Below are 25,981 nucleotides of genomic sequence, written 5' to 3' on the forward strand. Positions count from 1 at the left end.
GCCTGTAGTCCCAGCTACTCAGGAGGCTGAAGCAGGAGAATGGCATAAACCTGGGAGGCAGAGCTTGCAGTGAGCTGAGATCCGGCCACTGCACTCCAGCCCGGGCGACAGAGCCAGACTCCGTCTCAAAAAAAAAAAAAAAAAAAAGAAAACAAAAATAAAATCCTGTTCAGTATCAGAGATCATGTCGTCAATATGTGAGGTTGCTGTTCTCTCTCAGGATAGAGTCTTTTCTTTCTTTCTTTCTTTTTCTTTTTTTTTTTTGAGACGGAGTTTCGCTCTTGTTGCCCAGGCTGGAGTACAGTGGCGTGATCTCGGGTCACTGCAACCTCCACCTCCTGGGTTCAAGCGATTCTCCTGCCTCAGCCTCTCAAGTAGCTGGGATTACAGGCGCCTGCCACCACACCTGGCAAATTTTTGTATTTTTATTAGAGACGGGGTTTCAGCATGTTGGCTAGGCTGGTCTCAAACTCCTGACGTCAGGTGATCCATCCTTCTTGGCCTCCCAAAGTGCTGAGATTACAAGTATGAGCCACCATGCTTGGCCTTTTTTCTTTTTCTTTTTTTTTTTTTTTTAAATAGACAAGGTCTTGCTCTGTCACCAAGGCAGTGGAGTTATCACGGCTCACTATAGCCTCAGCCTCTTGGACTCAAGTGATCCTCCTGCCTCAGCCTCTGGAGTAGATGGGACCATAGCATGCCACTGTGCTCGGCTAATTTTTAAATTTTTTATAGAGAGGGTCTTTCTCTGTTTTCCAGGCTGGTTTTGAACTCTTAGCCTCAAGTGATCCTCCCTCCTTGGTCTCCCAAAGTTCTGGGATTACAGGTGGGAGCCACTGTGCCTGGCCTATTATAGTACATTTAATTGTGAGGATTTCACATTTTTTGCAAGTTTCTTGTTTAGTCATCTGTCCTGCCCTTCTGTTTTATACCTTATTGGCCTCTGTGTTTTACAAATGAGTCTGACGGGTTAACGTGGGGTTTTTTAAAACATGGGCTGTGAAATGAAAGGGGAGAATTCTAGGCCTAGGTCCATGGACAAATCTGGTAAGGTTGGTTAGTGATAAAGAGTTACAACCTAATTGTAGTTAGGTTCTTTTCCATTTTGCTGGAGCCATTGCTACGTGTCTAACTGCAAATCACAGCCACTTGACAAGTAAATGTGCCATTTTAAAAAATATCTATTTGGGCTGGGCACGGTGGCTCACATCTGTAATCTCAGCACTTTGGGAGGTCGAGGCAGGAGGATCACCTAAGGTCAGGAATTTGAGACCAGCCTGGCCAACATGGTGAAACCCCATCTCTACTAAAAATACAAAAATGTGCCAAGTGCAGTGCTAGGCGCCTGTAATCCCAGCTACTTGGGAGGCTGAGGCAGAAGAATTGCTTGAGCCTGGGAGGCAGAGGTTGCAGTGAGCCAAGATTACGCCACTGCACTCCAGCCTGGCCAACAGAGTAAGACTGTCTCAAAAAAAAAAAAAATTTTTTTTTACTATAATACTAACCTGCCTAATTCATGTTTTATCATGTTTACATCAACAGCAAAGTAGCAGGGAAGCAGCTGAGTCACAGCACTTACAAATTCTTTCTTTAGAAGGAAATTTTCCTCTGATTTTCTGTCACACCAGTCGAGTTTTGTTTGTTCCCATAAGTCAGTTGCTGGTGCATAAAGGGAGGTTGGGGAGGGAATTCAGTAGAGCAAGGACGATATCATCAGCCTCAACCTCCTCCCCAGGCCATGCGTGCTCACATACTATCAACAGACTTCCTGATGTCATGTTAAAAAATGAGAAAGACTCAACTGAATGAACACAGTCCTGCTTTTCTTTCTTTTTCCTTTTTTTTTTTTTTTTTTTTTTGTGAGACAAGATCTCACTCTGTCACCCAGGCTGGAATGCAATGGTGTGATCTCGGCTCACTGCAACCTCCACCTCCTGGGCTCAAGCAATTCTCGTGCCTCAGCCTCCCAAGTAGCTGGGACTACAGGCGCACACCACCACATCCAGCTTATTTTTTTTGTATTTTAGTAGAGACAGAGTTTCACCATGTTGCCCAGGCTGGTCTCAAACTCCTGAGCTCAGCTGATCCATCTGCCTCGGCCTCCCAAAGTGCTGGGATTACAGGTGTGAGCCACCGCGCCCGGCCCACACAAATTGTTTCTTTGTCTGCTGCTGGCAACAGATAGTGAGCTCCTTAAAACAGGAGCCATGTCTCTTTCATCGCTGGGAACCCAGTAGCCGCTATGGACATGGCTCTGACCAAGCATTCAAGAAGCTGAGACCCATAAGCTTCCAGAAGAGCTGCGCTGTGCGCAAATGAATTCAGCCTACAGGGCAAGCTCTGCGGTGGATTCCAGGAGGAACACAGGAAAGCATGAAGGTTACGGATACAGACTTGGAGTAAGATAGCACTGATGGTAAGTTTTCATTCATCAAGCAACTCATTTATACTCTCTGAGCCACAGCACCTTTGTCTGTCAAACGGGGATAAACAATATCCACCATGTGGGGCTATTGTGAGGATTAAATTAAATGTGTATGGGCCAGGCACGGTGGCACAGGCCTGTAATCCCAGCACCTTTGGGATGTCGAGGTGGGCAGATTGTTTGAGGTCAAGAGTTCGAGAACAGCCTGACCAACAGAGTGAAACCCCATCTTTACTAGAAATACAAAAGAAATTAGCTGGGCGTAGTGGTGCACGCCTGTAATTTCAGCTACTTGGGAGGCTGAGGCAGGAGAATTTCTTGAATTCAGGAGGTGGAGGTTGCTGTGAGCTGAGACCATGCCACTGCACTCCACCCTAGGCGACAGAGCAAGACTCTGTCTCAAAAAAAAAAAAAAAAGAAAAAAAGAAAAGAAAATGTGTATAAAGCAGTCCTCAATAAATGATGGCTGATAGTTTTATTTTGGTAATAACCCTAACAGGGGGTTTCCAGGATCAAGAAGAGAACAATAATGCCAATTAACATGTATTGGCCAGGCATGGTGGCTCACACCTGAAATCCCAGCACTTAGGGAGCACGAGGTGGGTGGATCATTTGAGGTCACGAGTTCGAGCGCAGCCTCGTCAACATGGTGAAATCCCGTCTCTACTAAAAATACAAAAATTAGCTGGGTGTGGTGCGCACCTGTAGTCCCAGCTGCTAGGAAAGCTGAGGCAGGAGAATTGCCTGAACCCGGGAGGCAGAGATTGCAGTGAGGGAGATTGCGCCCCTGCACTCCAGCCTAGTGACAGAGTGAGACTCTGTCTCAAAAAAAAAAAAAAAAAAATTAGCCAGGATGGGGTATAGTGGTGGGTGCCTGTAATCCCATCTACTCAGGGGGCTAAGGCAGGAGGATCACTTGAACGCGGGAGGCAGAGATTGCTGTGAGTGGAGATCGTGCCGCTACACTCCAGCCTGGGTGACAGAGTGAGACTGTCTCAAAAAAAAAAAAAAATAGGCCGGGCGCGGTGGCTCATGCCTGTAATTCCAGCACTTTGGAAGGGCGAGGCGGGCGGATCACAAGGTCAGGAGATCAAGACCATCCTGGCTAACACGGTGAAACCCTGTCTCTACTAAAAATACAAAAAGTTAGCCGGGCATGGTGGCGGGCGTCTGTAGTCCCAGCTACTTGGGAGGCTAAGGCAGGAAAATGGCGTGAACCTGGGAGGCGGAGGTTGCAGTGAGTCGAGATCGTGCCGCTGCACTCCAGCCTGGGCGACAGAACGAGACTCCTTCTCAAAAATAAAGTAAGAAATAAACAAACAACAACAACAAAAACTATGTATTATGCTGTTAATATAAGGTTTACATATCTTAACTTTTTTGATCCTGTGGGCTAGGTGTTCTTATTCCCATTTTACAGAGGAAGAAACTGAGGCATGGGAAAGTTCAGCAACAAGCCCAAGGTCACACACTTATTTATGAGGGAGTCAGGCAGTCTTCACCCCAGAGCCAACTGACCTCTAGATGGGACTGGAGACTGGACCACTTGGACCATTTTCTTTCCAATAACAGGGCTAAAGCAGCTGATGAAGCCATGGTGCCCCATGGACTTCTTGGTCCAGCTTTGCCAGTGACCTGTGGGGTCCCCTAGGTCCAGTCCTTCCCTTTTCTTGACCTCGGTTTCCTCATTTATAATGAAGGAGTTTGACACAATAATTCTTGATTCTGAACTGTAGTCCAGGAAGAGACATTTGGGAATGAGGCCCTGGCCTGCTGGTGACATCATAGAGGGAGGAGTTCCACGAGAATAGTCAGGCCTTTCTGGAAGCCCAGTGCCACAGTCTGCACTGAGCTCGGCTCAGGAAGGAAGGGAAATCCAGGCGGGGCCTGTTGGGCCCAGGTCTGGAGTTCTGTTTGCTCCAGAGTTCCCAGCACAGTCATGGATCAAAACTCAGTGCCTGAAAAGGCTCAGAATGAGGCAGACACTAATAACACAGATACGTTCTTTCGCTCCCACTCATCACCCCCACACCACAGGCCAGGCCACAGCGGAGCTCTCCACCATCATGGCGTGCCTCAGCGACGTGGTGAATCTCACCACCCTCCGGAGTTCGAAGACTTCCACGACCAAGCCTTCTCCTCCCACATCCACCAATCTCAACACCACAGTGAGGCGTGGAATCATGGCAGAGCCCACGGCCCCACAGGCTTTGGCCTGGCTCCCTCTGAAGGCGCTGTCCCCTCCCACCATTCCTACGGTGAGGACTACCTTAATGAGCTCCACCATGCTGGCAGAAGGCACCATGACGGGTCCCAATACAGTGGGTTCCATCAGCAGAATGACTCCCACTCCCGTAAGGAGTCTCACCATGGCAGACGCCAATATCTCGGTGAGAATTTATCCCACTATTCCTCTGGCGTGCCCCACCACCCCAGCGAGGCTTCCCACCATGGTGGGTCCTACCTGCCCCCTGGAGCCAATCCCTACAGTGAGTCCTTCCACCACAGCGAGGCTTCCTACCTTAGCGGGCTCCAACACAACGAGTCCCAGCATCACCAAGTCTCCCACCATGGCTGGTCCACCCACCACCAAAGCCACCACCATGGCAGGTCCCATCATCACGAAGCCCACCAGCATAGAAGGCCTTCTCATCACGGACAGATCATTTCCCCTTATTCCTCTGTGGGGTCCTACCAGCATGGGATATCTGACCATCACAGCGAGTACCCCCATAGTGAGCATTCCCACCACACACAGTACCACCACCGGACTCACCAGCACCGAGACCACCACCAGCACCGAGACCACCACAGTACGCATCATTCCAGTCACCAGTACAGGGACTACGTCCAGAGCACTTCCCAGCTCTCCATCCCACAAACGTCCTGGAGCCTGGTTCACGATGCCTCCGGCCCTGCTGCTTCTCATACAGGAGCCTCCCCCCATCACATGGCACACCCACAGGGCTCGGCCCACAGCATGACTCGGTCTGTCAGCACAGTCCCCTCACGTGCCACCCAGAGGTCCAAAAAAGTTCATCCCTGGGATACCTCCACCAAAGATTCAGAAGACTGGGGCAAAGAAGAGGGGCGGTTTCGGAGACGCAAAAGTGAGTCTTTGCTGGGTCCCCCATGCCAACTCCTGCTGCCTGGCACAGGTTCCAGACCTGATCTCGGGCCCGCACTGACCTTCCACAGATCGTAAGGCCTGAACCTCCTGCATATGTCTCCCATTGGCTATTCATTCTCCTGACTGTTCATGGTCCCATCTTTTATTTTTTGAATTATGCACTTCTTTAGGCCATGAGGTGTTTGTTCATTCAGTCACTGCCTTCTTTATTCGTATGTCCACCAGTCAAACATTGACACTCATTCAGTGTGGGTGTGTGACCTGCCTGGACCATGGCAGCACAGGGAAAAATTCAACACAGTCGCTGCCCTCGAGGGGCCCAAGACTGGGGGTGGTCACTTAGCCGACCACAGATCATCCTGTGCTCGGGGCCTGCCGTCCTCAGAACATTGACCACGGTGGATCCTATCTGTCCAGATTTCTCCCACTCAGCTGTGAGCTGCTTGAGGACAGAGATTAGGAACTAATGCCTGAATGAGGGCCTTATTGGAGGGCAAGGAGGGACCATGGGCTTTAGCTCTCACTCCACCGAACCTTCTTCCTAGTAGTTCAATAAACGTGACAACAGGCCAGGCGTGGTGACTCACACCTGTAATCTCAGCACTTCGGGAGGCCGAGACAGGCGGATCACTTGAGGTCAGGAGTTCGAGACCAGCCTGGCCAACATGGTGAGATCCCGTCTCTACCAAAAAAAAGACAAAAATTGGCCAGGCATGGTGGTGCGTGCCTGTAATCCCAGCTACTCGGGAGGTTGAGGCAGGAGAATCGCTTGAACTCAGGAGGCAGAGGTTGCAGTGAGCCGAGATCATGCCACTGCACTCCAGCCTGGGTGACAGAGTAAGACTCCATAAGAAAAAAAAAAACAAATAGGCCGGGCGCGGTGGCTCACACCTGTAATCCCAACACTTTGGGAGGCTGAGGTGGGCAGATTGTTTAGGAGTTGGAGACCAGCCTGGTCAATATGGCGAAACCTTGTCTCTACCAAAAAAATACAAAAATTAGCCAGGTGTGGTGGTGTGTGCCTGTAATCCCAGCTACACAGGAGGGTGAGGCAGGAGAATAACTTGAAGCTGGGAGGCAGAAGTTATAGTGAGCCAAGATCGCAACACTGCACCCCAGCCTGGGCAACAGAGCGAGACTCCATCTCAGAAAACAACAACAAATAAAACATGACAACAGTCTCAGGAACAAGCAGACAGGGGCAAGGGTGTTATTAAATGGGGGTGGGAAAGGCAACCCAGAGGAGGGAACATTTCATCAGGACCTTAAAGGGAGAGGATAAGTGCACCAAGAGGATGGGGTGATGAGGAGGTTGGGTTTTCCATGTGTAAGTTGCCACGTGAGCAAAGAAAGGCATGAGACACAGGAGTGGGAGCCCTCAGGATCCCCAGAAGCCAACTCCAAATCCGCAACAGGCTGGCCCCTGCCACAGAAGGCACAGGACCAGCCTGTTGGGGATTTATTGGCCAGGGTGGTCTCGAACTCCTGGTCTCCAGAAGTGAGCTCCAGGTGCGAGCCGTTGCTTCTGGTCACAATTATCCCCATTTTAAAGACAAGAAAACAGAGACACAGAGCAGTAGTGAAGTCACGCAGCTGCTTAGGTAGAGCCGGGGAGAGCCTGGGAATCCAGGCTTGTGTGAGGCTCATGCTGAGGAGAGAGAGGACACTGGGTGCTGGGGAAAGCCCTGAGCGCACTCCTGTGTCCCTGCAGAGTGGTACTTCATAACCTTGGACTCCATATTCTTCTGCGTCTATGTGGTGGAAGCCGTGGAGGCCAGGAGTTCGAGACCAGCCTGGCCAACATGGTGAAACCCTGTTTATACCAAAAATACAAGAATTAGCTGGGTGTGGGGCAGGCACCTGTAGTCCCAGCTACTTGGGAGACTGAGGCACGAGAATTCCTTGAACCCCGGAGGCGGAGGGCCAGCAAGCAGGTGGGAGTGACTATGGACGCTGAGCCAGGCTGGGGGGTGCCCGGGACCTCGTGTCCCCCACTTGCACACACTTGACTTTCTGGCCTTGTTCCTTTCAGCCGGCCGGCTCCAGCGGACCCACAAGAAGGGACACTCTACTAATCTCTTGCAGTGGCTGTGGGAAAAGCTAACCTTCCTCATTCAGGGCTTCCGGGAAATGATCCGGAAGGTGACCCAATCCCTGGCCTTTGAAACCTTCATCTTCTTCATCGTCTGCCTCAACACCTTCATGCTGGTGGCCCAGACTTTCGCTGAAGTCGAGATCCGGGGCGGTAAGAGCCAGGGAGCCCTGTTCCCATGGAGAACCCACCGATGCTGTTCCAGGACCTCCGTGGGCCTGATCCAGTGCCGGGCGGTTCACAGGACTCAGCTCACTAGATCCTCACCCCTGGGAAGTAGATGGCATTGCCCAGCGTTTAGAGAGCGTCTCATAAAGACTCCACTGAGGTCAGCCAGCCCGAGACAGAAGGACCAGCTAGGCGGGAGGCGGTGCTGTTCTCGCCGCAGCCACTAGGGGACGCATCTGCTCCAAATGTGCGACTGAGGGCGGCCGGGCGCCTGCAGCCTGAGCTTCGCGGGAAGGGCCGGGAACCCGAGAAGGCCCTGGAGGGGCGAGGGTGGAAGGCGCTGGAGGGGTGAGGGTGGAAGGCCAGGGAAGGCTGGGCCCTCTAATGTCATGGAGCAGGGTGAAGGACAGGAGCTGCCCGGCTCGTTGTCTCAGGCTCCATTCTAAGCACTTCGCTTGTGTTCATGCATTTAATTCTCACAACTTTATCGAGTGGACGTCAGTTATCCCTACTTTATTTTATTTTAGACGGAGTCTCGCTCTTTTGCCCAGGTTGGAGTACAGTGGCGTGATCTCGGTTCACCAAAACCTCTGCCTCCCGGGTTCAAGTGATTCTCCTGCCTCAGTCTCCCAAGTAGCTGGGACTACAGGTGCCCGCCACCACGCCCAGCTAATTTTTGTATTTTTGGTAGAAACTGGGTTTCACCATGTTGGCCAGGCTGGTCTCAAACTCCTGACCTAAGGTGATCTGCCCGCCTCACCCACCCGAAGTGCTGGGATTACAGGCGTGCACCATTGCTCCCGGACACAATTAAACCCATTTTAAAGACAAGAAAACTGAGACACAGAGCAGTAGTGAAGTCGTGGAGCTGCTTAGGTAGAGCCGGGGAGAGCCTGGGAACCTGGGCTTGTATGAGGCTCATGCTGAGGAGAGAGAGGACACTGGGTGCTCGGGACAGCTCTGAGCGCGCTCCTGTGTCCCTGCAGAGTGGTACTTCATGGCCTTGGACTCCATATTCTTCTGCATCTACGTGGTGGAAGCCCTGCTCAAGATTATCGCCCTGGGTCTCTCGTACTTCTATGACTTCTGGAACAATTTGGGTGGGTGGGGCTGGGGCCAGGCCATTTGTGTTTAGTCTCAGGGAGGCTCAGGATGAGAGAACGGTGGGGAAGGGAGCGCTGGCGTTGGGAGCCCGCCAGGCTCAGGAACCCTGTGCCTTCAGACTTCTTCATCATGGCCATGGCCGTGCTGGACTTCTTGCTGATGCAGACCCACTCCTTCGCCATCTACCACCAAAGCCTCTTCCGGATCCTCAAGGTCTTCAAGAGCCTGCGAGCGCTGAGGGCCATCCGGGTCCTGCGGAGGCTCAGGTCGGTGGCCACGGCTCCCACCTGGGGTGGGGACTCCAAAGGAAGAGGGGACACAGACCGGGGCCCCCAAGAAATCCACTGTGACCTGCTCAAGGGATGGGGGCATCAGAGGCTGCTGACCCCAGCCTGCTTCTGCCTCCTGCCATGCACTGGAATCAGCCCCTTCATTTTTCCAGAGAGGGGCCGGGACTCACCCAAGTCACCAGCAAGTCAGGAGCCTCCTGCCTTCAGCGCCAGCTGTGGCTGCTAGGCACAAACACCCCCCTGCCCCACTGATGACTCAGCCCTCGCTCCATTTCTGCCCACAGATTCCTGACCAGCGTCCAGGAAGTGACAGGGACCCTGGGCCAGTCCTTGCCATCCATCGCAGCCATCCTCATCCTCATGTTTACCTGCCTCTGTATCCTGGTGCTGCAGGGGCTGGGGTGGGGGCCTGAGGGGTTGTGGTGAAAGGGGTGCGGGGAGCAGGGATGGGGCAGGAGGAGGGGCGCTGGGACAGGGATAGGACCGAGAGCCGAGTTTGGCCCTGAACAGCCAGTCCTCTTCTCCGCGGTCCTCCGAGCACTGTTCCGCAAATCTGACCCCAAGCGCTTCCAGAACATCCTCACCACCATCTTCACCCTCTTCACCTTGCTCACTCTGGATGACTGGTCCCTCATCTACATAGACAGCCGTGCCCAGGGTAGGGCAGGCCCCAGGCGGCAGGGAGGGCAAGGGATTGGGGGGGTGGACCGGCCAGGGCTTGGTGACCCCATCGGCAAAGTGGGGCTTCTGATGCCTGCATGTCAGAGTGTGGGGAGGGAGCAGGTCGTGGTTGGGGGTGGCAAGCACAGCCTGACTGTGCCCTCTGGCCTGCTCCCCCTAGGCGCCTGGTACATCATTCCCATCCTCATAATTTACATCATCATCCAGTACTTCATCTTCCTCAAGTGAGGACTCGCCCCTGCTGCACTGCCCAGCACCACCCGTGCTTCCTGCTCCCCCTGGGACCCTCACCCCAGCCCTCTCACCCTGGTCGTGCCACACTGAACCCACAGGAAATACAGGGTGCCCCTCTCCTCTGGCCTCTTCACTGAGGGCACACTCCTGTCCCCCTCTCCAGCCTGGTGATTACTGTCCTGGTGGATAGCTTCCAGATGGCACTGTTCAAAGGCCTCGAGAAAATGAAGCAGGAGGTACCAAGTGGGGTGGGACAGGTGGACCAGATCAGGAAGCTGGAGGAGTAAGGCCATGGGGCTCCAGGGTTGAGCAGGCCTGGGACTCTGACAGATCTGAGGCCTCTTCTTCCCAGAGGGCCGCCAGGATCCAAGAGAAGCTGCTGGAAGACTCACTGACGGAGCTCAGAGCTGCAGGTACCAGCTCAGCCCGCCCTGGCCTCACCTACCAGTGGAGGCCAGTCTCTCCATCCCCCTAACCTCCCTCCACAGATACAGAATTCCAGACTCGGTTTTAGAGTTTTAGATTTTGAGACTCAGGAGGACTTTAGTCCAGAGGACTCTAGGACAATCCTCCCAAAGCCATTTAAACTGCTTGTCAAATCGTTGTGTTTTTTTTGTTTGTTTGTTTTGAGATGGAGTCTTGCTCTGTGGTGCAGGCTGGAGTGTGGTGCTGCAATCTCTGCTCACTGCAACCTCGGCTTCCCAGGCTCAAGCAATCCTTCCATCTCAGCCTCCTGAGTAGCTGAGACTGCAGGCATGCGCCAGCACACTCCCCTAACTTTTTGTTTGTTTTTTTAGTAGAGATGGATTTTCACCATGTTGGCCAGGCTGGTCTCAAACTTGAATTCCTGACCTCAGATGATCCTCCCACCTCAGCCTCCCAGAGTGCTGAGATTACAGATGTGAGCCACCACACCTGACTGTGCTTGTCAAATCTTAAAAGACCTACTGGGGGCCGGGCATGGTGGCTCACGCCTGTAATCCCAGCACTTTGGGAGGCCGAGGCAGGCGGATCACCTGAAGTCAGTAGTTTGAGACCAGCCTGGCCAACACGGTGAAACCCTGTCTCTACTGAAAGTACAAAAATTAGCTGGGCGTGGTGGTGGACTCCTGTAATCACAGCTACTCGGGAGGCTGAGGTGGGAGAATCACTGGAACCCGGGAGGCAGAGGTTGCAGTGAGCCAAGGCGACAGAGCAAGACTCTGTCTCACAAAAAAAAAAAAAAAAAAAAAGAAGACGAAAAGAAAAAATACGTTCTAATTGGCTAGGCCTAAGTTACCTGTCCTTGAAGCTGGGGGATGGGGCTAACCTCAGCCAGAGGACTTGGACTAAAAGGGGGTAGAAGTGATTTGTTCCTCAGGAAAATTGGGGTACTTCTTCCAGAAGTGGGGTGGGTGCTGGACGAGCAAACAAAGGGAACTGCATCATGCGGCACGCCCGGAGAAGCAACCTCCTAGAGCAGCCTGCACAGAAGCTCCATTAGCCCTTATCTTCCTGACACATGGGGTTCCTCTGCCTCCTCTCCAAATCCAGGCCTTGACCTCACCCTTCTTTCTCTACATCCAGAACCCAAAGAGGTGGCGAGTGAAGGCACCATGCTGAAGCAGCTCATTGAGAAAAAGTTTGGGACCATGACTGAGAAGTGAGGAGACAGGAAGGGAGTGAGGCCTGGGGTGTAAGGGTGAGGCCTGGGGGCCTGGCTGGAGGGTTGGGAGGGAAAGGGACATTGCCTGCCCCTCTAGAATGGGATGGAGTGCTGAGGCTTGTAAATGAGCCTGTGGGTGCAATGTGGAGACACTGAGTGGCTTCTGCACGCCCAGAGGTGTGTGTGCCACCTGGCTAATCCCAGCAGCAGATCCCACCCATTCCTTCACCCCAGAACCATCCCCAACCTTTGTCAGGTCTGGGCCCTGTGAGGGCTCCAGGGACCCAAAGAGGACACAGACTCAGCCCCTGCCCATGAGGACCCCACCTCTAAAGACCTGTGTTGGGCCGTGGAGGATGAGTAGACTTTAGCCAAGTGGAGGGATAATGAGGTAGTTGGAGGAACAGCTTAGATCAAGGCCTGGAAGCCAGATGCTCAACCTCCATTCCTGTCCACTTGAGTGGCCAGCTGGGCCAGGACATCTGGGAACTCTGTCACCCAGGCTGGAGTGCAGTGGTGTAATCTAGGCTCACTGCAACCTCTGCCTCCTGGGTTCAAGCTATTCTCCCACCTCACCCTCCCGAGTAGCTGGGATTACAGGTGCACGCCACGACGCCCGGCTATTTGTGCGTGGTTTTTTTCAGTAGAGGCAGTGTTTCACCATGTTGGCCAGTCTGGTCTCGAACTCCTGACCTCAAATGATCCGCCTGTCTCGACCTCACAAAGTGATGGGATTACAGGCGTGAGCCACCGCGCCTGGCCTCTCACTTATCTTTCAAACTCGGCTCATTGACGCTGCCTCCAGAAGTCTTTCCAGGCCCCCAGCACCGGGCAAGGTTTCCCTCCTCTGGGCCCCTCAGAACCCAACTTCACATCTCAAGGTGTCAGCAGCTGTCTGGCTCTGAGGGCAAGCTGTCTCTCATTAATCTCCAGCTCCTCTGAGGCCAAGCTGTCTCTCGTTAATCTCCATCTCCTCAGAGCACCTTGCTGTGTTCATTGTTTCCAGCGTTCTTTGATGAATGGGTTGACAAGATGGCCGGGAGGGTGTGAATGGGACAATGGGTAATGTGGTGGGCGCATGAGTGGGTGGATGGACAGGTGGATGACTGACTACACTGCATGGTGAAGGTGTTAATGGGTGGGTGGGGGGTGGCTACAGGGAAGAGCAGGTGGATGGAGGGGGAGGTGAGTTGTGAGTGGCTAGAGGGCCAGATGGTGAGTGACTGGATAAAGTGGATGGATGGATGGACAGATGGTCGAGTGGGCGTATGGGGAGGAATGGGGCAGATAAATGGGTGGGTGGAGGGATGGGTGGTTAGGAAGATAAACAAAGCCAGAAGCCTCTGCGCCACAGGCAGACTTGGGCACTTTCTCATATCTGGAAAAGGAGACCTCCTGGAAATAAAGGTCTGCAGTCATATAAATTTTGCGGGGAGGAGGCAGGCAAGAAGAGCCTCTGGGTGCTTCTGGGGTCCGGTAGGCCCAGCCAGCAGGTCAACCCAGCCCATCTCTGCGACCCCCACCCATCACCCGCAGGCAGCAGCAGCTCCTGTTCCATTACCTGCAGCTGGTGGCAAGCGTGGAGCAGCAGCAGCAGAAGTTCCGCTCCCAGGCAGCCGTCATCGATGAGATTGTGGACACCACATTTGAGGTGAACCAGGCAGGAGTGGGAAGGTGCTGGCGAGGGGCTTGTAGCCAGAAGTGTCCCCAAGTAACAGCCCCATGGGGATCGGGGAGGGCAGAGGCTGGTTCATTCACCCACCCGTGCCCCACTAACCCCGCAGGCTGGAGAAGAGGACTTCAGGCAGTGACCCCAGGAGGACACCAGATACAGACTTCAACCCCTGGCAGTCTGCCCGCCTGGGTACACTGGGACGGATCCCCAAATCTGCTGGAAGGATTGTCCAGGCCCTGCAGAGCGGGGGCCCCAATAGAGTTTTTAAACCCCAGGAGGCTCCATGTCCTCACTGGCTAGGCCAAGGCGCAGGGAAGGGAATTGGTGCACATTCACGAACGAGTGTGAGCCGGTGCTCCCTATGAAAGGGGCTGCTCTTGATTCCCTCCAGCCCTACCAGGGCCCGCATGCTAACTCAGCCCAGCAGGGCATTAACAGCAGCTGGAGGGGTGAGGCAGAACGTGGGCTGAGCTCAGGTGTCGGTGGTGCCGGGAGAGCCGAGGAGGCAGTAACCCTGCTTTGGGGAGGAAGGCCCATCTGGCCCAAGAGTCAGGAGAAAAAGAATAGGCCTGAACACCCCAGGGTTGCCAGGGCCTGGGGGCCCAATGGGCTCCAGGAATGGGGACTCAGAGCCCGGGAACTCAATCCTGCCAGGACCTTCAGCTCCAGGAGAAGAGCACCAACCAGATGGGGATGTCATGAACCCAGAGGTCAGAGGTCATTGTCATATCCTGCCCTTCCTGGGGTCAGACTCTAGAGCCCACTGAGGGGAGGTGGAGTCGGGGCTTCTCAAGTCCTTCTGGCCTCAGGGCAAGGGGCGGGCAGGGATGTGTGGAGGACCTTGCTGCTGGGAGAGGGAAGCAGGGAATGAGGCTGAAGGCTGCGCCCCACAGCCTGCTCTAGGACTTAGATGACCTCCGGACTGATAGCCTGAGCCTAGGCTGGATGTCCAGAGCCCCTGTCCCCATGGCTGGGGGTGACAGTGGGATACTGGCTTATGCTGGGTGCTGGAAACCTAGCACTGAGTAAAGTGCAAGCCTTGCCCTGGCCCCAGGGGTCTCTCCTTGAGTGGAGGGTTTTCCATTATCTACAATAGCCATCTCACCTCTAGTAGAGGTGAATCCAGGGTGCAGTTCAGGCCACAGGGAGTCAGGAGCGGGAGCTGAAGGGCAATAGTTTTTTGCCAACCCTCCCATCTCTGGGCCAGACCAGTCAGTGCTGTAGCTTCCAGGGCCCCAGGACAGAATAAGCACCTCTCTTTCCTGGTCTGGCTGAAGGCACTGGCTGGCCCAGGACCCAGGAGCAGACTGTGTGGAGGAAATGCCATATGGGATTTGGGCACAGATGCCAGGGGCAGAGAGGTCACCGGGCAGGTGTCTCTGGGCCTTGCTTCTCTCCACCACCTCACACCTCACACATTCATTCAGCAGGCATTTCCTGCCCCCCCACGCCCTGCCTGCCCAATGCTGGGAGCCCCTGCTTGGTGGCACATGGGAGCCCTTCTAAGCAGCAGGCCCCCCACACACCCTGGGCTGTCTGAGCTGCCACATCTGACAAGCTTGAGCAGAAACAGGGCTGGATGTCGTCTCCCGGGTCCCCAGCTCCTGTCAAATGCCACCCCTCAGCTTCTCACTCCCAGGTGGGACCCAGGATCTACTTCCTGTTTCCTCGTCCCTACCCCAATATGGGCTCCGAAGGCAGATGGCAGGGCCTGGGAGCTGGGGCTGCTGCTCATTAGGCCCTAGCCTTGGGCAGGGGACTAGGCAGGCACAAGCAGGGTGTGAGGCCTTGTCAGAAAGGAAGGGCCATGGGATGCTCTCCGCAGCCACTGTGGTGCTGCCTGCCTGGGCCTGATGGTACCGACAGCTAGCACCCCCAAGGCCCATATCCCAAGTGTGGGTGTGTGCTGGTGCATCTGAGGAACACCTCTGGGTGTGGCACGTGGGTCCTTGGGTTGTGTTTGGGTTTTGTGTGTACATCTCCAGGTTGTTTCTCTAGGGTGTGTTGCTTCTGTGCTCATGAGTTGCTAGGCTGTGTTTCTCTGGGTATGCATGTGATATCTGCCAGCATCTGAGTGTGTGCTGTGGGTGTCTGTGTGTGTATGTCTGGTGTGTTGTGCTTTGGGCGTATGCGTGTGTATATGTATGGGGGAGTATGAATTGCAGCCACAAATTCAGGTGTGCAAATGTTGCAATGCCGCTTTCTTTTTTGAGATGGAGTCTTGCTCTGTCTCCCAGACTGGAGTGCAGTGGCGCAATCTGGGCTCAATGCAACCTCTGCCTCCTGGATTCAAGAGATTCTCCTGCCTCAGCCTCCCGAATAGCTGAGATTACAGGGGCCTGCCACCACACCCAGATAGTTTTTGTATTCTTAGTTGAGACGAGGTTTCACCATGTTGGCCAGGCTGGTCTTGAACCCCTGACCTCAGGTGATCCACCCTCCTCAGCCTCCCAAAGTGCTGGGATTACAGGCATGAGCCACTGCACCCAGCCACAACGCTGTTTTCTTTAAATGACATTACATTGAATCTGTCCCCTCACCCCTCCTGTGGGTGGCAGACAAGCTCTGTCCCTCTAGGGCTCCCAGTCTAGCCCCTTTCAGGCATCTTGCCCAGGGCAAGGCATGAGAGGCGTCCTTGTGGTGTGGAGCCCACAGCCTGGACTGAGAAGCACTGTCCTAGCCCTCATGGTCTCTTGGCCTGCAGGGACTCTGCCATCATTGGGCCACATGCAGGTGGAGGAATCTTACAGGCCGGGAGCTCAGCATCCTGGGTGAGGACACTGCCTGCTTGAAGCCCCACATGCCACCCATGAGCTCCTTCTGGGGCTGAGCAGGAGCAGAGCACAGACTCCTCCTCGGAGTGCTCCCAGGCAGCCGGCCCTGTTCTTGTCTCCGGGCATCGCCCCCGCTCTGTGAGTCTGCCCCCACCCCTTACCTCTGAGAATATCGGGAGTCTCTGGCTATGTGTGGGGGCTCCAAGGTTTGTTCCTCTCTGCCTGTGATGCTGGGGTGTTTGGAGGGCTCCACATTTGGAGGCTCAGCCCTGCACCTTCAGCACTGTCTGGGCTGGGACAGCAGCAGCTCTGCTGCAGGTGGCAGGGTGACCTCTCAGCTTGGGCGGGGGAGCTGGGAGCTGCCAGAAGTGGGGGTGGGGGATGGGGGCAGAAGTGAAGCACTGAGAAGAAACCAATGCAAGAAGCAGCACTGGCCATTTATTGTGACAGATACGGCCCATGGACCTGAAGTACCCTCCACCGTGGCCCCAAAACAAATGGCCTTTGCCCTCAGGGACTTATCACACCTGCACACAGTTGTGCTTTAGGAGCTGAGAGGAGTTCTGCCAGGGAACCACAAGGACCTCAAAGTCACAGCGCAGCTTCTGTAAAGAGAATATAGGGGAGAAGGAGGGGTGAGCCCAGCCTCGACCTGTCTCCTCCCAATAGCCAGCCCTCTGCCTGCCAGGCCAATCCAGGGCAAGAAAAGGGCAATCACTGACCCAACGGATGTCAAGCCACATGGCCGGGACTAGACTCCAGATCTTGGTAGCCAACTTCTCCATTCCCCAAGGAAGCCCCAGCTTCCTTTCTGCACCCCATCTTGGCCCAGAGGCTGACTCATCCAGAAGGCCGACAGGTTCAGCCAGACATCTGGACATCTGCATGTCCAGCCAAACCAGTTCAGGCTGGACAACCTGAGTGCCTGAGGCTCTGGGGAGGGCTGGGGCTGGAGGAGCCCAGCTGTTACCTCCTGCTGCGCCCCTGCTGCAAGGGGGCAGGTGGTGAGGTCCACGTGGTCTCCAGCGACCCTGGTCTTGCGGCAGTCTGTGCTCCCCATCTCCATCGTCAGGAAGTACTTGATGCCGGCCACCAGCTGGGGACATAGGGTAGGGGCAGGTCGGGGGTCTTGACCCTTGATCCTCACTTCTCACCTCCCAGCATATTCTCCTGTTGCCCCCAGGCACTCAGGTGGGGAGAGAGGGGGAAGGGATGATTCAGACCTGGGGTCCGGGGTGGTGGAAGTTCTGGTGGGTGTGGAGGGAGGAGAGGCCTGGAGGCTGAGCCCCACCAGCAGCCTGGGCAGACATCAGACATGCCCCACCTGGGGAACTACCCACTGTCCCCATCTGCCTTCCCTTCTCCCCGATCTACCCCATCAGGGCAGAGACTAGGACCAGGCAAGCCAGGAAGGCAGGTAGTGCATGCAATACAGGATTGAATGATGTCTTTCCTTGAAATTTAGATGGCTGCCCATTGTGGAGTTTTGGCATTAATTCGATTTTTTAAATATTGCATGAAAATATCCCGGTAGCGCTTTCGGGCCCCCTCCATGCAAGCCCGGGCAGCGCCTGTGGCCTCCCCCGCCTGGGCCAGTATCCCCTGCCAGCACCCCGCCCGCCGCACCTGGCTCTGCGCCTTGATGATGTGCGTGTCTCGGAAGTAGTAGAGGCTGTTGCTGCCCATGTTGTAACTGGCCACGGCCGCCTGCGCCGCCTTCTGCACCTGCGGGTCGTCGGGCGACAGGTCCTGGCGTTCTCCGACCATGCGCTCCTGCGGCCAGGCCCGGGCGTCGCGGGGCAGCGCCAGGAGGCAGAATGCGACCAGGGCCAGGCCCAGCGCCAGCGGGAGGCTCGAACGCGCCATGGCCGTCAGTGCCATCGGAGCCATCAGAGCTGTGAGTGCCGAGCCTGCGACTGCGCAGCTTTTACCTGCTGGGCCGCCCCGCCCGACGCCCGCGGTGCGCCCCCGCGGCCAGGAGCTGGGGCGGGGCTCGAAGTTGCCGGTTTCCGGGGTCCTGCGAGGTTCAGGGAGCCCAGGAGGTCGAGGGGGCGGCGCGCACCCGCGTGCCAAGACGCTTCCCTGCCCTCCAGGACACACCTGGCCCAGGGAGGGAGAGGACAACGAAGGTCCCCAGCAACAAGTGCCAGTAAAGGGACAGTTCACGGGAGGGCTGTCCAGAGTGAACTACCAACCGCAGCTCTTCGTGGGCTCTTACTGTTGCCACCATTTCCTAGCTGTGTGACCTCGGAGAAGTCACTTAACCACTCGCTGCCTCAGTTTCCTCTTCTGTACAATGGATGTTGTGAGGATTCAGTGAGCTGAAACAGGTAAAGTTCTTAGAAGCGGCCTGGTGCTGCATAAACAGCAGGTGAGTAGGACACATTACTGCTCAGCGCTGCCTGACAACCTTCCTGGAGCACCAGTGACTAATGTTTCCACCTGGCCAGGCGCCTAGGCATGCTTGTAATTCCAGCACTTTGAGAGGTAATTCCAGCACTTGAGCCAGGGTGTTCAAGGCTGCAGTGAGTCGCAATCTCACCACTGCACTCCAGCCTGGGCGACAGAGCTAGATGCTGATTCAAAAAAAAAAAAGAGGGCTGGGTGTGAGGGCTCACGCTTGTAATCCCAGCACTTTGGGAGGCTGAGGCAGGCAGATCACTTGAGGTCAGGAGTTCAAGACCAGTCTGGCCAACATGGTGAAACCCCCTCTCTACTAAAAGTACAAAAATTAGCCAGGCGGGGAGGCGCACACCTGTAATCCCAGCTACTCAGAAGGCTGAGGCAGGAGAATTGCTTGAACCTGGGAGGCGGAGGTTGCAGTGAGCTAAGAGGGCGCCACTGCGCTCTAGCCTGGGTGACAGAGAGAGACTGTCTCAAAAAAAAAAAAAAAAAAAAAAGTCTTCACTTTACGGAGAAGGGAAAATGGATTTGCCCAAAGACACCGGCGGAAAATACATGGTGACACTGGTTTCGGTGTGCTGGCAGTCTAAGTCCAATCTGTGATCTGAAACCAGACTGAGCCCAAAGGACACAAACTGCCCAGAAGGAGGGGGTGTCAGTGTCAGGTCTGCCATCTTACTGACCGCATGGCTTTGGGCAAGCCCCTCAACCTCCCAGACAGAGCCTCTGTGTCCTTGTCTGAAAGACACCTTATCTCCTAAGTTTGTTCTGATATTGATGTTTCGAATCTGGCTCTCCTATAGATACAGTGAGCATGTGCTGGAGGTACCAGCAAACAAGGCCCATGACTGTGTTTTTAAAGACTCCAATAATTGCCAGGCACGGTAGCTCATGCCTGTAATCCCAGCACTTTGGGAGGCCAAGGTGGGCAGATCATTTGAGGACAGGAGTTCGAGACTAGCCTGGCCAACAGGGTGAAACCCCATTGTAGCCCACAGGGACCTAGGGGGACTGAACAAAGCCAGGCAAACGCGGGAATAAAAGACAAGAGACAAAAGAGTATTATTTGGAAGAAGCGGTCAGGGGGCACCTTGCCTCTACTGGACAAGGGCCCTGAGCTTTACCCAGCCCTCCATATTTATTAGGCAAAAGAGATAGCGAGAAAGGGGGGATGTTTGTCGGGTATGTCAGGTAGTTGTCAGTCAGCCATTTGGCCCATAGCGGGCTTGCGAGACTGCATCCTTTGAACAATAGGTGCTAATTTTCTCAGTAGATAACTTGAAGGAGCACAGCACAAGGGAGTGGGGCCCTCAGCAAACCTTTTGGTGGCAGGACAGTGGGAGTTTGCCCACATCCTGCATTCGTGATAAACAGTTTGCTGTTTGATCATATAGCCTTCAGTGGAATGCCGAGTTGGTCACGATCCCTTTGGCCTTTTTGGCTCCCAACACCCCATCTCTACTAAAAATACAAAAATTAGTTGGGCGTGGTGGTGCACACCTGTAGTCCCAGCTACTTGGGAGGCTGAGGTGGGTGAATCACTTGAACCCGGGAGGCAGAGGTTGCAGTGAGCTGAGACCACGCCACTGCACTCCAGCCTGGGTGACAGAGCAAGACTCTGTCTCAAAAAAAAAAAGACTCCAATAATTCATAGATCAGGGTGGTGATCTGTTAATCACGTGGTGATCTATTAATCACACGGTAGCTCACACCTTTAATCCCAGGACTTTGGGAGTCAGAAGCAGGAGGATCACTTGAGGCCAGGAGTTTGAGACCAGCCTGGGCAACATAGTGAGCCCTCATCTCTACCAAAAGATCTAAAATAAATTAGTTGTGCATGGTGGTGCACGCCTGTGGTCCCAGCTACTCGGGAGGCTGAGGTGGGAGGATTACTAGAGTCTGGGAGGTTGAGGCTGCAGTGAGCAGTGATAGTGCCACTGCACTCCACCTGGGTGACAGAGCAAGACCCTGTCTCAAACAAACAAACAAACAAAAACAGATGAAAAGCAGTGTTGAAGTAGTCAACTCAGGAAAAGTCTGGATTTTGTTGAAAAAAAATTTTTGTATGTGTGACAGAGCTCTGTCAGCCAGGCTAGAGTGTAGTGGCACTATCATAGCTCACTATACCTCAACTTCCGGGCTTCAAGCAATCCTCCCATCTCAGCCTCCCAAGTAGCTGGAACCACAGGTGCATGCCCCCATACCTGGTTAATTTTTTTCACACCTGGCTAATTCTTAAATTTTTTTGTAGAGATGGGGGTCTCACTGTAGTGCCCAGGTGGGTCTCGAATGCCTGGCCTCAAGAGATCACGAGATCCTCCCACCTCAGCTTCCCAAAGCACTGGGATTACAGGCAGGCCTTGCTGGAATTATTTGTCTGCATTTTAGAGTTCACTGTAGTTTGTACTTGTAATTCCATGTTGCTGGGAGGCAGAGGCTTATTGTCCCTAGGGCACTAAGATCTTTTTTTTTTTTTTTTTTTTTTTTTTGAGACGGAGTCTTGCTCTGTCACCCAGGCTGGAGTGCAGTGGCCGGATCTCAGCTCACTGCAAGCTCCACCTCCCGGGTTCACGCCATTCTCCTGCCTCAGCCTCCTGAGTAGCTGGGACTACAGGCACCCGCCACCTCGCTGGGCTAGTTTTTTTTGTATTTTTTAGTAGAGACGGGGTTTCACCGTGTTAGCCAGGATAGTCTCGATCTCCTGACCTCGTGATCCGCCCGTCTCGGCCTCCCAAAGTGCTGGGATTACAGGCTTGAGCCACCGCGCCCGGCCGGCACTAAGATCTTGCAGTGCTTAGAGCCTCCAGGGGCTTCACTGGGGCTTGGAAGAGGTGCTAGGTCACAGTACTTAAAGAGCAGCCGGCAGCCCTCATTGGGATGGATATTGTGTATAGGCATCCAGCGTGTCACCCTCCCTTCCTGATTCTGGGCCTTAGAATTCCAAGACCACAAAAGGAAGTGATTTCCCACACAGAGACCTAGACCAGAGCAGTCACTCACTGCCCAGGGCAGCTGCCAGCCTGCTACCTGCCTCACTTCCTCAGCCCAGCTGTGGAAAACTAACTCTGCCATCTTCCTGGGATTCTAAGGAACCGTCACAAGTTCCTGGCAGCCTCAGGTGTCTGGCTTAAAGGGACAGACTCCAGTTTGTGGAAGTGCTGGCCGAGCTTGAGTTGATCAGGAGGATGACGCCTGGCCAGGACTCTGAGCTGAGAGCCTGGGAGGGGTAGAGGAAGAGGCCCAGGATTGTGCCACAGGGGCGAGGTGGGAGAAGCAGCTCCCCTAGGCCTGCTGTCTCATCACTTGGAGCTTAGCCATAGCCCCAGGTACCTCCAACACTCTCTCAAAAACTAGCCAAGGCCTGTCTGCGACTCGACTCACCATGGGCACTCACCCCACCTGCCACTGCTTTGTGCTGATGCCAAGGACTCTTTTGCAGTACAACCTAGCAATTTCTGAGCACTTTTCACTCACTAATTCTCACAAGCACCCTGAGGGAGTACACATTATCCTCACTTTGCAGATGAAAAAGTTAATCAGAGAGGTTGGGACACTTGTATAAGGTCACACAGCTAGAATTGGTATCTTGGTGAGAAAAGGTGGGGAGTGGGGTTAACAATGATAAGAGCTCTTGCTGTGTGCCAGGCCTTGCGCCAGGGATTCAATGTATGTTCTTTCTTTCCCATAGCAGCTGCAGAGGCAATGATTATCACCTCTTCCTACAAGGAGGAAATGGGAGGTCAAAGGGGAAGGGTAGTGGTGGGTCCTGGCACATGAGTCCTTGGCTGCTCTACAGGGGTATGAGGTCTACTGTGCATGGTGTAGGGTTGTTTCTTGCAGGTGGGGTGTCCCTGAGTTGACTTTCCTGGGGCCTGACTCCATCCTGTCTGGACCACTCTGGCTTCCAGGAGGTTTGGGCCAAACGTGAGCTTGAGGTCGGTCAAATGTACTGGCCACAGGGCACAGCCTCCAGTTTTGCAGTGGCCCAGACATCCCAACCCAGGTTGTCCACAGCACCCCTCTCTTGCCCCTGGCCTGATGGGTAGAGATGACCAGGGCAGGTTCTTGACATCTCCTTCCCTCTGGGATCAGGCCCTCCAAGGCCTTGGTGCTTCCCCCAGAACCCTCTTCCTTGAACCTTCAGTTGGGCAGAGGATATTGCCCTCCCCCAGGGCTCTGCAGTCCCATATCCTGAAAAGGAGATCCTTCGGCAAGGAAACCTGTAATCCAACAGGGATTAAAGCTCCCCTCTGGGGAGGAGCGCTCCTAAGCGCTGCTGATTCACTGGTTGAATCTTCACAACCCTGCACCAGCTGGCAAGGAGGCTGTAGCTCAAGGGAGTGAAGCAACTTGCTCCAGATTGCATGGAGAGCAAAGGCCCAGAATCGGGCCTGGCTGGCTCTTCAAGGCTGCCATCAGTCAAGGTTGGGAGTGACAGGAAAGAGCCCTGGTCCCTGCAGGGAGGGGCCAGCCTGGAAGGGCATCAGCTGTCACAAGCACCTGCTGGGAGCCTTCCATGCTCAGCAGGCTTCCGCGGGGCAGGGCTTGTGGTGCTCCAGGTAGCCTCCGCTTACTTCCTTTCCGGGGGCAGCAGGAGCCCTTCAGGACCCCAGAGTGCATGGGCTGTGTTCACACCAGGTTCTAGGCGGGCTCTGAGCACTCATGACTAGATCGGCTGAGGGGTGTCAAGCTCTGGCTGGGTGTGAGGGCATGGGGACACGGGGTCAGTATTTGCTGATCTCCGGGCCCACCCATGTCCCAGGCTAGCGGATGGCCAGGCATGTCCTGTTGGGTACCATGGGCTGACACTTAGACAACCTGACTCTCACCCCTCACCACCAGGTCTGCTTTCTGCACCAGCATTCCAAGCTGTGGTCCCTTTGTCCTGCTGGCTGAGTCAGGCTGGATTTGAGAGGCCACACTGTCACAAGGTACATTCTAGATACCCTTTGTCTACTGCTGTCCCAGGACAGAGCCAAGAACTTGTGTGGGATGCAATATGGAGTCCTAATAAAGGGTTTGTGGCCTGCCACCTGGTATACTCACTGCCCGTGCCCCAAGGGAGAGGTGAGAAGGCAGGTTCCAGCCCCTTCTAAGGCAAAGCCTGTGGGTGAGCTGGGAAAGGCAGATGGCAAGGAAATAAAGCAGACAGCATGAGCCGCAGGCTTCCAGCAGGCTCCTAGTGCCAGAGTCAGGCGAGGCCAAATCAGGAAGCCAGTGTGGGCAGGAGCCCAGGCAAGGGCTTCGTGGAGGAGGAGGGAGTCTCCATGACCTCACAGAGCACCAGCAACAATCTGGCAGCATCAGGGCTGAGGTGTGGGTGAGGCCAGGGTCCTGCAAAGTCCCCACCTCAACACACCAGGCCTGCGACAGCATCACAGCACGAGGGTCAAGGCTGAGGGGACTTACCCAGGAAGACATCAGAAACAGTATGAAACTCAAGAGAGAGCCCTCGTGACTTCAGCCAGGCCTCAGACCAGCAGCCTCCCAGGAAGCGGCAGGAAGCACAAGCTAGGCCCTGCTGCAGCCACCCCAGTGTCCCTTTCAGGCTGGGCCACTCGCACTTCCCGGTCCCAGCCTTGCCCAGAACTCTCATCCCTACAAATAACAATTTAGTTTCTGACCTATCACACGATCGTTCCAGCCTCAGGTCTTTATTTTTGGTTTTCCTTTTATATTTTTATTGTTCTGAGATGTAGCTAATACACAGAAAAGGGCGTAGAACACACTCTTTTGGTCAATGCCTGTACCACCACCCCACAGGCCAGAAACACAGGTCAGGGTAGGCCAAGCCTACCCTTAAGCCCTTCCACATCCTCCCCCAAAGATAATCACTGTAGACTTTTTCCTTTACCATTTACCATAATCATTTCCTTTGTTTTCCTATCTATGTAGGAATTCCTACGAACTTGTTTGGCTTCATTTGCTATGGAGATTTGTGTTGTACACAGCTATCATTTGTTCATTTTCACCTCCGTTCAGTGCCCGGTGGCATGAATGCGTATTTATCTACTCCAGTATTGACAGCCGCTAGTGTTGCTCCCAGCATTGCAGCTGCGAACTCGCCTCAGTCCTGCTGCAGGTGTTGGGGACTTTCTCAAAGGCACAGTCCTGAGAGTGGAACTGCTTGGTCACAGGGTGTGTCAGTTTTACTAAGTAACACCCAACTGTCTTCCCAAATTGTTTAGATCAATTTATACTCCCACCAGCTGGGTATCAGTTCCTGTTGCTTCACTATCTCATCAATACTTGGTATTGTCCAACTTAAAAGTGTTTGCCAGTCAGATGGGTATTAATGGCATGTGATGTCTTATTACTAGCAATATGGAGCACCTTTCCTGTGCTTATTTACTGGGAGGGAACCTTCTTCTGTGGCCATCTTAGGTCTTCTACCTATTTTTCTGTTGTGCTGTCTGCCTTTTTTTTTCTTTTTTTTTTTTGAAACCGAGTTTCATTCTTGTCACCCTGGCTGGAGTACAATGGCATGATCTTGGCTGACTGCAACCTCTGCCTCCCAAATTCGATTCTCCTGCCTGAGCCTCCTGAGTAGCTGGGATTACAGGCGTGCACCACCACACCGGGCTAATTTGTGTATTTTTAGTAGAGATGAGGTTTCATCATGTTGGCCAGGCTGGTCTTGAAATCCTGACCTCAGGTGATCCACCCACCTCGGCCTCTGAAAGTGCTGGGATTACAGACGTGAGCCATCACGCCCAGCCAGTCCACCTTTTTCTTGATTGCAGTTGTATTTGTGCTACGGAAATACTCCTTTGTTGTTCACACTGCTGCAAATATCCTTTCCCTACAACCATCTCATTTTCCAAGTGGGAAAACTGAGACTCAGAGAGGATAAGCCACATGACCAAGGAACACAGGGCCCGGTCCATGCGTTTCCAAGCTAGTTCTGAGTTCCAGTCTGGCTACTTCCCAGGAGCAAGTCCACGGGCAAATTCGCCTCTCTGAGCCTCAAGTTTCCTCACCTGTAAAAGAGAAAATTATTATTATTGTGAAAGAAAAAAATGTTTGCAAAGATTTTAGCTTCAAGCCTGGTTCATACTAAGTGTTCAAGACATAACAGGGCTGGACACGTATGGTGGCTCACACCTATAGTCATAGCGCTTTGAGAGGCTTAAGGATCGCTTAAGGCCAGCCTGGGCAACACAGAAGGGCCGTCTCTATTAAGTTAAAAAGTAAACAAAAAGAATAGGACTAAAATGTACTGAGGTGTACTCCCCTCACATCCTTCCAGCTGTGATGCCTGTGCTCCTTCTCCTACCTAAGAGATCATGGAAGATGGCAAGCGCCCTGCTCACCCTTGCCGAGGCCAGGAGAGCAGATGATATGCTGACTGGCAGGTGAA

General features: G+C 54.0%; 2 protein-coding genes across 2 annotated transcripts; one reads left to right on the forward strand and one right to left on the reverse strand.

Moving 5' to 3' along the window:
- The first annotated feature begins 4,264 nt into the window (after positions 1-4,264).
- On the forward strand, positions 4,265-13,718 carry CATSPER1 (cation channel sperm associated 1). Its single transcript, XM_015113659.3, has 12 exons — positions 4,265-5,535; positions 7,588-7,800; positions 8,802-8,915; positions 9,038-9,185; positions 9,494-9,585; positions 9,724-9,867; positions 10,051-10,114; positions 10,288-10,360; positions 10,477-10,537; positions 11,691-11,766; positions 13,306-13,420; positions 13,554-13,718. The coding sequence occupies exons 1-12, from the start codon at positions 4,365-4,367 to the stop codon at positions 13,578-13,580; spliced, it is 2,298 nt and encodes a 765-aa protein (XP_014969145.2). The 5' UTR covers positions 4,265-4,364; the 3' UTR covers positions 13,581-13,718.
- A 2,916-nt stretch (positions 13,719-16,634) lies between these two features.
- Positions 16,635-18,121, reverse strand: CST6 (cystatin E/M). Its single transcript, XM_015113660.3, has 3 exons — positions 17,845-18,121; positions 17,189-17,314; positions 16,635-16,823 (listed from the first exon to the last, which is right to left on the reverse strand). Exons 1-3 carry the CDS (start codon positions 18,106-18,108, stop codon positions 16,740-16,742), a joined length of 474 nt encoding a protein of 157 aa, XP_014969146.1. The 5' UTR covers positions 18,109-18,121; the 3' UTR covers positions 16,635-16,739.
- Between the last annotated feature and the right edge of the window lie 7,860 nt (positions 18,122-25,981).

Source organism: Macaca mulatta, chromosome 14 (assembly GCF_049350105.2).
Source record: "Macaca mulatta isolate MMU2019108-1 chromosome 14, T2T-MMU8v2.0, whole genome shotgun sequence".
Classification (NCBI taxonomy): Eukaryota; Metazoa; Chordata; class Mammalia; order Primates; family Cercopithecidae; genus Macaca; species Macaca mulatta.

What these genes read in the sequence shown, in the direction of transcription:
- CST6 (XM_015113660.3), bottom strand. Translation starts at nt 18,108, where the DNA reads ATGGCTCCGATGGCACTGACGGCCATGGCGCGTTCGAGCCTCCCGCTG. An exon ending in TCATCAAGGCGCAGAGCCAG is followed by an intron (nt 17,315 to 17,844) that starts GTGCGGCGGGCG and finishes CTATGTCCCCAG; the next exon opens with CTGGTGGCCGGCATCAAGTA. An exon ending in CAGCAGGGGCGCAGCAGGAG is followed by an intron (nt 16,824 to 17,188) that starts GTAACAGCTGGG and finishes TTCTCTTTACAG; the next exon opens with AAGCTGCGCTGTGACTTTGA.
- CATSPER1 (XM_015113659.3), top strand. Translation starts at nt 4,365, where the DNA reads ATGGATCAAAACTCAGTGCCTGAAAAGGCTCAGAATGAGGCAGACACT. An exon ending in TGAAGTCGAGATCCGGGGCG is followed by an intron (nt 7,801 to 8,801) that starts GTAAGAGCCAGG and finishes GTGTCCCTGCAG; the next exon opens with AGTGGTACTTCATGGCCTTG. An exon ending in TCGAGAAAATGAAGCAGGAG is followed by an intron (nt 10,361 to 10,476) that starts GTACCAAGTGGG and finishes TCTTCTTCCCAG; the next exon opens with AGGGCCGCCAGGATCCAAGA.